This window comes from Arabidopsis thaliana, chromosome 2 (assembly GCF_000001735.4).
Source record: "Arabidopsis thaliana chromosome 2, partial sequence".
Lineage (NCBI taxonomy): Eukaryota > Viridiplantae > Streptophyta > Magnoliopsida > Brassicales > Brassicaceae > Arabidopsis > Arabidopsis thaliana.
Genome location: NC_003071.7, coordinates 11,107,892 through 11,118,622, shown reverse-complemented (window position 1 = coordinate 11,118,622; position 10,731 = coordinate 11,107,892). Strand labels below are relative to the sequence as shown.

At 37.4% G+C, this 10,731-nt stretch overlaps 2 protein-coding genes and 1 non-coding gene across 4 annotated transcripts; all 3 read left to right on the top strand.

The window, feature by feature from the left end:
* The first annotated feature begins 260 nt into the window (after nt 1-260).
* Nucleotides 261-2,750, top strand: AT2G26100 (Galactosyltransferase family protein). 2 transcript variants are annotated; one of them, NM_128168.5, is made up of 7 exons: nt 261-921; nt 1,299-1,451; nt 1,555-1,637; nt 1,720-1,819; nt 1,903-2,016; nt 2,092-2,234; nt 2,317-2,750. In NM_128168.5, the coding sequence occupies exons 1-7, from the start codon at nt 494-496 to the stop codon at nt 2,409-2,411; spliced, it is 1,116 nt and encodes a 371-aa protein (NP_180179.2). In that variant the 5' UTR covers nt 261-493; the 3' UTR covers nt 2,412-2,750. The 2 variants fall into 2 exon arrangements, with proteins under 2 accessions (NP_180179.2, NP_001324591.1); NM_001336037.1 differs by having other exon boundaries at nt 2,092-2,750.
* A 113-nt stretch (nt 2,751-2,863) lies between these two features.
* AT2G26090 lies at nt 2,864-2,944 on the top strand. The gene has a single exon. It is a non-coding gene; the product is annotated as a tRNA-Leu (tRNA).
* A 1,387-nt stretch (nt 2,945-4,331) lies between these two features.
* Nucleotides 4,332-9,620, top strand: GLDP2 (glycine decarboxylase P-protein 2). Its single transcript, NM_128167.4, has 15 exons — nt 4,332-6,069; nt 6,235-6,480; nt 6,586-6,663; nt 6,756-6,856; nt 6,954-7,149; nt 7,223-7,348; nt 7,431-7,616; nt 7,710-7,823; nt 7,899-8,051; nt 8,149-8,337; nt 8,424-8,501; nt 8,584-8,709; nt 8,810-8,908; nt 8,995-9,112; nt 9,202-9,620. Exons 1-15 carry the CDS (start codon nt 4,837-4,839, stop codon nt 9,291-9,293), a joined length of 3,135 nt encoding a protein of 1,044 aa, NP_180178.1. The 5' UTR covers nt 4,332-4,836; the 3' UTR covers nt 9,294-9,620.
* Nucleotides 9,621-10,731: the final 1,111 nt, after the last annotated feature.

The window sequence follows — 10,731 nt, the reverse complement described above, 5'->3', positions numbered from 1 at the left end:
AATGAATTGTCACATACATGATAAAAAATGTAAAATCACTTACATAAAAAGTGTGTTACACAAAAGTTATTGCAACGGTATCTAATTTGACTTCCAAGTTAGACTTCTCTCTTCTAATTGGTTAGATATTTTTTCATTATTCAGATTTCAGATGTTGAGCTTATTTTGTGTCATATACTGTACTCACATTTAATTTTGTAGTACTTCTATAATACATTTTGGGGCAATTGAATCTCATAAATTGTCATGTGAATGCATTCATTGCATCTCTTTCTTAGTTCTGTAATAACCAAAAATAATACAGGAATTATTACATAACGAATAGATTTCGTGTAAGAAGAGAGAATCACAAAAAGAGGAAAATAATTAGATTCGCCACAGTTTCACACACCACCCTCACTAAAAGCAAATAGACAGATCTAAAAAAAACCAGAGTGACCAAAATTATCCCAAAACCCAAACTTACCCTTAGACCAACCTCAGATTTACGATAATGCCACTATTCTCCCACCGCTTCACCACCGCATCTTCTTCTTCCCCGGCGTCTCCTTCTTACTACAATAAACCCTCTTCGAAAACCCATAAACCAAACTCTTCTTCTTCTTCTTATACTTCGTCTCGTATTCATGTAGCTATCATATTCTTCTCCCTTGTCTCTGTTTTCATCGGAGTCGCCGGAACTATCTTCGCACTCTCCTCCACCGGTCCTGCTTCTGTTTATCGATGCGGCGGATCTAAAGACACTTCTCGGGTTGTGTCTGCTTCAAGAAAGCTCGGAGGAGATGGTGGTAATAATGGTGTTGTTGTTGAAAGACGAAAGCTTTTAGGGTTTGTTGGGATCCAGACTGGTTTTGATTCCGGTGATCGTAGAACTGCTTTGAGAAGTACTTGGTTCCCTTCTGATCCTGATTCTCTTCTAAGGTATCTAAAAAATCTTATCTTGTTTATTAGAATGATACATTGCTTCAAATTCTGAATTGCTGGTTACTGAGATTCATCGGTATAGTATGATTGGATTTTGTCACCTTTAAAGTTTGAATCTTTTGATATCATTTCAGTTACTATAGCGATTTTGGAGTTCATATTCTCTGTAAATTGTGTTAGGCTTATCGATTTGAGCGGTTTTTTCAATGCCGAAAATGCAGCTAGATAGGATTGCTTTGATGTTTTGTTGGTTACTCGGAACAGTGTATGTCAAGCAAAGGATATTATTAGCCTCACTTTTGTTGGATCAGTTTACATCTGTTTATTTTAGATTTGAATCCAATGTTGTGTTGTTGTTGTTGATTGGAACTCAGGTTGGAACAAGCGACTGGATTAGCTTTTAGATTCGTCATTGGAAAGTCAAAGGATGCCAAAAAGATGGCTGAGCTTGAGAAGGAGATAAAAGAGTACAGAGATTTTGTGCTTCTTGATACCGAGGAAGAATATATACGACTTCCATATAAAACGTAAAATCCTGGTTTTGGTTGTTGATCTGTGTTTCCCTATTATTTCTTAGTGTTTTAGTAGTTTTATTCTTATCAATGACTGATTGATGTCTTCTCCTTGTAGGTTGGCTTTCTTCAAAGCAGCTTTTAAACTCTTTGAAGCTGATTATTATGTCAAAGCCGACGATGACATTTATTTGAGACCAGGTATTTGAGAGCTAGTGTTTCAGATTGTTTTCCTCTGCATCACAGTAGTATTCAAATTCCTTTTGTTTTTGTTTTGGTTCAGATCGACTTGCGACGCTTCTTGCCAATGAAAGACTTCATTCACAGACATACATTGGCTGCATGAAGAAAGGACCAGTTATAACTGACCCTAAACTAAAATGGTATTAACTAGTCCTCTCTTTATCCGTGACTGTAATTCTTTGTTGAGTTTATCAGTTTTGGTGACAGATACTGAATTTGTCAGGTACGAGAAACAAGGCAATTTGATTGGAAATGAATACTTTTTACATGCTTATGGACCGATATACGTTCTTTCAGCCGAGATAGTAGCTTCACTTGCAGCAGCTAGGAATGGCAGGTTTGAAATGTTTTTGATGTACCTAACTAGCAGATTTTGATATGCAAATCTCATTATCGGTGTTTTTCATTTCAGTCTGAGAATGTTTAATAATGAAGATGTAACTATCGGATCTTGGATGCTTGCAATGGATGTACATCACGAAGACAACCGCGCTTTATGCGATCCGCATTGTTCCCCAAAGTCCATAGCAGTTTGGGACATTCCCAAATGCTCAGGTAACATTAATATGTTCTCACATAATAGCAATAGCAGTCACACAAGAATCAATTAGCCAAGCTTTTCTTCTCAAATCTTTAGGGCTTTGTGACCCGGAGAGTCGGTTAAAAGAGCTTCATAAGACGGATATGTGCTCCAAGAGTCCGACATTACCTCCCGATGACATCGATCAGTAGTTTGTTTCAAGAGTTGCCCCCACTTGAAACTTCTTGAGACAGTTCTACGGAATATATGATCTCACCACAAGCACTAGAGTTCCGACATCATTGGAGCTGTATAGGGAAAAGATGACTTCATGGTTCTTACATGATCTGATTTTAATAGTTGTTGTTAGATTGTACCACATATATACACTGAAACTATATGTTATAGACAGATACATCAATATCCCTTTTTGTAAAATTAGATTTATGTGCCCAGTATAGGCACTGGGTGATGGATGATACATCTTGTTTCATTTGTAAAAGAAATCAAATTCAATCTATTTATTTGTTATATTAATTTTTTTCATCAAATACTGTTTCAAATTTTATGATACAGCGGAGATAAATCAGACATGAGACTATGTCAAAATTGCAGGAGAATTATTCTAAAGATAAAACCGTTTAGTGGATTTGGTTACCAAAATGTTGATATGGCCGAGTTGGTCTAAGGCGCCAGATTAAGGTTCTGGTCCGAAAGGGCGTGGGTTCAAATCCCACTGTCAACATAATTATTATTATTATTTTTTTTTTTAAATTTATATATAGGCTTCAAATCAAACAGTGACACTTTTTTGGTACAAATCAAATAGTGACTTATATATTAGAGAAATTGTTGGAAAAAAACAAATGTGATATCCATTGCTTTTGCGGAAACGTTGACAAATTATTGGCGAAATGGTGACTTATATATTTGAGCAACATACACACTCGTTTTTATCTTATTTTTATCCAAAAAGGGGAAAGTAGATGAATTATGTGGATTTTATTAGTGAATATGTGATGCATTTCATTAGTGAATTTGTTTGTTTCGAACACCTAACAATCAATTATGTTTGAGAGGATATTTTCAGGGCGGTCCTGAGGAGAGCAACATGAAACATTTGTATGTGACCTCATAGTTTTTTTCAAAAAATTACATTAAAATTTATTTGTAAATAGGCCCCCAAAAATATTTAATTTGAAAAAAACCTTAAATTGCAAAACAGTTTATACTCCCTCCCTCTGTTCCATCAAGATTGATGTTATAGGTTTTTTTTCTTGTTCCAAAAAGTTTGATGTTTTAGATCAATATTATTAGTATTTTTATTTGTGACCAATATAGAGAAGAGAAAGGCAGTGTCTGATATTATTAAACAAACAAAAGAATAATAAAAAAATAAAAAGTTATTTTTCTTAATTTGTGTGAAAACCCACAACATCAAACTTCATGAAATAGAGGGAGTATTAATTTCAAAATATATAATTTATGGTTTAGACCCCAGATTGTCATGACCGACCGTTGATACTTTGCATAGCTTAGAACTTTCATCTCTGCGTGTAGTAGAGAATGACTAGTTTGGTAACCTAATTTACTTATAGATCTTTAAACATATAGATCATTTGACCCAATTTACTGCCACGCGTTTTAAATGTACTAACTACTAAGTATGAATAAAATGATCAATTTGAGTCACAAAAAGTATGTTTATTGTGATCAATTGTGAAATGCCAACTCTTTTACAGGTATTACTAGGTTGATGGGAAATATTTTGCTAGGGTCCCCGACCAAACCGCACTAACAAAAACATGAAATTTAATTAGAAAAAAAAAAGTTGCAATATTTGGAGGACGATAGTTCCGTTGTCAAATGATGAACAACGAAGAAACCGTACATTGATGAGATAAGTTTTATGTGAAACACATCTTGCCACCTATATTTATGTAACTATGTGAACCATAATAATCATAAGCTCTTTACAATATATTTTCTTAGTTTTGTTTGTAAAGCAAATTTATGGAAGAAAAAAAAAATTGTCGTCCACATATTTCCAATCTCTTCCACTTTGATTCTCTTCCATTCAATCTTTCTTCGAGGTTTAAAGCATTTTCTATGATACAAAAGTATAAGAGATGTGTATCCAGTTGCAAAACTTATACTATGAATTGACTATACTATTTTGATAATTTCTATAACCATAACGGCTGCATGAACTATATACTTAAAACTATGACTACGATAGTCGCAATAAATGTATCGTACTATCCTTCGAACTCTTATACGATTTAAAACCTTAGCATATCAAACATTTAAATTTCTAGATAGTGATATCAAAATCCTACAGCCGCAATTTTTCCAGAAAAAGGTGATAATTTTTTTTTTTTATCAGCATATTGCTTCGATGCAAAATACGTGGAATCTATGCAAACAAATTTGTTTCTTCTGTATAGTTGCTTATTGAGTTGAGTGGTTGTCAGTCACCAACCCTCTTCAGATCTCAAAGCCACAATAAAATACGTTAAATTAATAATTACCAACCTCAAAACTATAATCTATATATATATATATATATAATCAGCATTTTCTTCAGTGTCTCTCTACTCTCTCTCAGATTTGCATTTGTTTTTTTTTGGTTTGGTTATGGAGCGTGCAAGGAGACTTGCTTACAGAGGGATCGTGAAACGTCTCGTCAACGAGACAAAACGCCACCGTAACGGCGAATCCTCTCTTCTTCCGACGACGACTGTTACTCCCTCAAGGTATGTCTCCTCCGTCTCCTCCTTTCTCCATCGCCGTCGTGATGTCTCTGGATCGGCTTTTACCACCTCCGGTAGAAATCAACACCAGACACGATCGATCTCCGTCGATGCGTTGAAGCCAAGCGACACTTTCCCGCGCCGGCACAACTCAGCAACACCGGATGAACAAGCTCAGATGGCGAATTACTGCGGATTCGATAATCTCAACACGTTGATTGATTCGACTGTTCCGAAATCGATTCGGTTAGATTCGATGAAGTTTTCCGGGATATTTGATGAAGGATTAACGGAGAGTCAAATGATTGAGCATATGAGTGATTTAGCTTCGAAGAACAAAGTTTTCAAATCGTTCATTGGTATGGGATACTATAACACTCATGTTCCTCCTGTGATTTTGCGTAATATAATGGAGAATCCTGCTTGGTATACTCAATATACTCCTTATCAAGCTGAGATTTCTCAAGGAAGACTCGAATCTCTGCTCAATTACCAGACGGTTATTACTGATCTCACCGGTCTACCGATGTCGAACGCTTCGTTGCTCGATGAAGGTACGGCGGCGGCGGAAGCAATGGCGATGTGTAATAATATTCTAAAGGGGAAGAAGAAGACGTTTGTTATTGCTAGTAATTGTCATCCTCAGACTATTGATGTTTGCAAGACGAGAGCGGATGGTTTCGATTTGAAAGTTGTGACGGTTGATATTAAGGATGTGGATTATAGCTCTGGTGATGTGTGTGGAGTGTTGGTTCAGTATCCGGGGACTGAAGGGGAGGTGTTGGATTATGGTGAGTTTGTTAAGAATGCTCATGCTAATGGTGTTAAGGTTGTTATGGCTACGGATTTGTTGGCTTTGACGATGTTGAAACCGCCGGGTGAGTTTGGGGCGGATATTGTTGTTGGGTCGGGTCAGAGGTTTGGTGTTCCGATGGGTTATGGTGGTCCTCATGCTGCTTTCTTGGCTACTTCACAAGAGTATAAGAGAATGATGCCTGGGAGGATTATTGGTGTTAGTGTTGATTCTTCCGGGAAGCAAGCTTTGCGTATGGCTATGCAGACTAGGGAACAGCATATCCGCAGGGATAAAGCTACCAGCAACATCTGTACCGCTCAGGTAAAAATGGCTTCAAACTCTATAGGATTTATGTAGTGTATACCGCTTTGACTATTACTGATAAGTGATAACAAAAGCGGGAAGAATTAGAGGTACCGAGAGAGCAGTACCATATTTTACATCTTCAAACTATTTTGCTATTGATTATCGTTTTCTACATTGTAGGCCTTGCTTGCAAATATGACTGCTATGTATGCTGTTTACCATGGACCAGAAGGCTTAAAATCTATTGCACAACGGGTTCATGGTCTCGCTGGTGTATTTGCCTTAGGATTGAAGAAACTGGGAACTGCACAAGTCCAAGATCTTCCCTTCTTTGACACTGTCAAAGTTACATGTTCAGATGCAACTGCAATTTTTGATGTGGCAGCCAAGAAGGAGATCAATTTGCGTCTTGTGGACTCCAACACTGTGAGTTTCTTCATATATATATATATATATATATATATATATATATTTCTTCAATATCTGGATATGATTATTAACATTGATGGGTTTTTTTTCTTGTTCTTTAAGATTACTGTTGCTTTCGATGAAACAACCACCTTGGATGATGTCGATAAACTTTTTGAAGTTTTTGCTTCGGGCAAGCCCGTGAGTTTACTTTAAGCTAATATCCATTCATCTCGCTTGTTCACTCTTTTTTTTCGTGTTTGCTTAAAATAATGTTTTCTCCAATGTACAAGGTTCAATTCACGGCTGAGTCTCTTGCACCGGAGTTTAACAATGCTATTCCCTCTAGCCTAACAAGAGAGAGCCCTTATCTGACCCATCCAATCTTCAACATGTATGTTACCTTCTTTAAATCTTGGTTCCTTCATTGCCCTGTGGCTTATTGTTAAGTACCTCACATTTACTTTCCCTTTTTTCTTACATTTGGTTAGGTACCACACGGAGCATGAGTTGCTTAGGTACATCCACAAGTTACAAAATAAAGATCTATCATTGTGCCACAGCATGATTCCACTTGGATCTTGTACGATGAAATTGAATGCCACCACTGAAATGATGCCAGTCACATGGCCAAGTTTCACCAACATGCACCCTTTTGCTCCTGTTGAACAAGCCCAAGGTTATCAGGTGAGGCCACATATTTGATTTACCTGACTAGAAATTTAACTACGTACTGAATTTTTTGTTTGACAACTTATAGGAAATGTTTACGAATTTGGGTGAGCTCTTATGTACGATCACTGGATTCGACTCTTTCTCATTGCAACCTAATGCCGGTGCTGCTGGCGAGTACGCCGGGCTCATGGTTATCCGTGCATATCATATGGTAAGCATACCTGTAGTTTCTTGTTTTCCAATATGAACTCGCACTTCAACAAATTTGGTAAATGGGTGAATAAATGATGCAGTCAAGAGGCGATCATCACAGAAATGTGTGCATCATACCTGTTTCTGCACACGGGACAAACCCTGCTAGTGCTGCCATGTGCGGAATGAAAATTGTTGCCGTTGGAACTGATGCCAAAGGAAACATTAACATCGAAGAGTTGAGGAACGCCGCCGAAGCCAACAAGGACAACTTGGCTGCTCTTATGGTATGTATTTACTTCTTTCATCACTATAGATGAAACAATGTCACTTTTGGGTCAATCCACTTTCTAATTCTACAACTTCTGTTTGAATATTAGGTTACATACCCTTCCACCCATGGAGTCTACGAAGAGGGTATCGACGAGATCTGCAACATAATTCATGAAAATGGAGGCCAAGTTTATATGGATGGTGCTAATATGAATGCACAGGTATGGTTTCTCTGCTGGTATGTTGACTGAAGAATCCAAAAGTTGTGAATTTGAGAAAGTTTTTGGAACTTCCAGGTGGGTTTGACAAGCCCTGGTTTTATTGGAGCGGATGTTTGCCATCTCAATCTCCACAAGACCTTCTGTATCCCTCACGGAGGTGGAGGTCCCGGAATGGGCCCTATCGGTGTGAAGCAACATTTGGCTCCATTCCTACCTTCTCACCCAGTGGTTAGTGTTAATTCTTATATGTTATGATCGCTAATCCATCTTTCTCAATGATTGAGTTATCTGCTTTTTTGTACTCATTCTGTTTACTCTGCTACAGATACCTACCGGTGGTATCCCTGAACCCGAGCAGACATCACCGCTGGGAACCATTTCTGCAGCACCATGGGGGTCTGCGCTTATCTTGCCAATCTCGTATACTTACATTGCCATGATGGGATCTGGAGGACTCACCGATGCCTCAAAGATTGCAATTTTGAACGCTAACTACATGGCAAAGCGTCTGGAGGTACCTTATCTTATCTTGACAACTCTTTAAAGAGAGTGAACGTCTCTTCTCTTGTGCAACCTCACTTATGCTTTCTTGTCTTTCAGAGCCACTACCCAGTTCTTTTCCGTGGTGTCAATGGAACAGTCGCTCACGAATTCATCATTGACTTGAGAGGATTCAAGGTATGTTTCTTTATCTCGTTTGAGTAAATGCTCTGTTTTTTGGTTGTACATGCTAAATCAATGTCTTGTTCAATGTCCTCAGAACACTGCTGGAATTGAACCAGAGGATGTGGCCAAACGATTGATGGATTATGGTTTCCATGGACCGACAATGTCTTGGCCTGTCCCTGGAACGCTTATGATCGAGCCAACCGAAAGCGAAAGCAAGGTAATTATGTCTTGCATTGCATTGCAAATCTCTCACTGACTCAGCTCTCAGTCTCTAAAACATGGCTTCATAATTTGTATATATATATGTAATATTTCAGGCTGAGTTAGATAGGTTCTGTGATGCTCTCATCTCGATCAGGGAAGAGATTTCACAGATTGAGAAAGGAAACGCAGATCCAAACAACAACGTTCTGAAGGTAAGAAAAAATTTGAGACCACAATTTCAGTTCGGACTAGCCCTCTAGTCTGATACTAATGAACTTTAAAAAACAAACACACACAGGGTGCTCCACATCCTCCGTCATTGCTAATGGCAGATACATGGAAAAAGCCGTATTCACGGGAATACGCAGCCTTCCCCGCTCCATGGCTCCGCTCCTCCAAGTTCTGGCCCACTACAGGTACTTGAAAACTAGGGGTGGCATTTCCCATAGAAAACAATTTGTTATTTGTAAATCGTTTCAAAATGTATTAAATATGTGTGAAACAGGGCGAGTGGACAACGTGTATGGAGACCGTAATCTGGTGTGCACTCTCCAACCGGCGAACGAAGAACAGGCTGCAGCTGCAGTGTCTGCTTAAATGAAGCCACTATGAAGCGATTCGCACTCGCACCAAAACCCACAATGGGGCGATTCGGACTCATACCGGATCCAGAAACGTATCTTTACTGGCTTTTACTTCTCTTCCCAGCCTCATCATCACTTTCACTTTCACTTCCTGTACAATGTACATACGTAGTCCTAAGTTCTTCCCTCATTTATTTAATAAAATACATTTCTTTATGTTCCACTTTCTTATACGTATAACATTCCATTTGGATGATGTGATCACCATCGTGGTTATATTTATGCCATATGATCTCTTTGAAAAAAGTTTGAATTCTTAGGATATTTATTGTTTCATTTTATAATTAGGAAATTTGGCAAAATAACCATAATTCTAGGTTTTATAAACAAACTGACTGACAACATATAGGTTCTGAATGGTTGCATGTAGAGTAAAAAGTGGAAGTGAAGGAGACAAAAAAATTTAGTGAAAGAAACAACCAAATATTAAAGGAAAGGAATCTAAATTTTGAAGTAGTTATTTTTTCTCTCTCCTTTGGGTAGAGTTAGATTTTTTTTTATAAAAAAAAGCTTAATACCAACTTGAACTTCCTTTCCAAAGAAAACTAGGAACTTGGTAGAGTTAAAATTTAATTTCACTTTTCTACATTTTGGCCAAAAAAAAACAAAAAGCAGTTCTAACCAATGCTAATCTTTTCTATTTTAGAGACACACATTGGAACAAAATCAACTCTAAAATAGTGAAAAAAAATAAAGGTAGGACATGGGAGATGCTCTTATGTTTCTGCTAATTTTTTCAATTGCCACTAATCAGACTTGTAGCATTATTCTACTAAATATCAGATTGGACATTAGATCACCTATACTAAAACCATCTCCAATGGTCACCTCTATAAATAGAGGAAAATATAGAGGTCATCATTAGAGATGCCCTAAGTCCTTGAACCAAAACCTGTATTTCCTCACAGAAAATAGATTTTCTGTATAGCCACATTAATTCATTCTAACTAGACTCTCACTGAATCTTTGAGAGGACCAACCTCATAATGATTTTTTCCTATCCTATATACTAATGCTTGTTTTTTTTTTTCTTCCGAAAGGTGATTAAAGGAGCATATTCTCATCGAGCCCTGTTCGGTTACCTCTCTAGCAAACAACTCATCTATCCTACGCTTTATCACTATTTTAGAGCACCTGACATTTCTCTTAAGAACAAATCAACCTTGTAAAGCATATGTGGCTTGATTCAAAAAGACAAACACTAGTGATAGACGCAAGAACCCTAAATAAAAAAAGTTTTCTAGATTCTCAAAACCGTTAGGTCTGACAGACATATATAAACAATTATCGAATTGTTATTAATTAATACGATGTCACTCTATACCTATAATAGAGATTAGGGTTTCCATGTGTTCATTTATCCAACCATAATTAATAACGACAACGGTAAT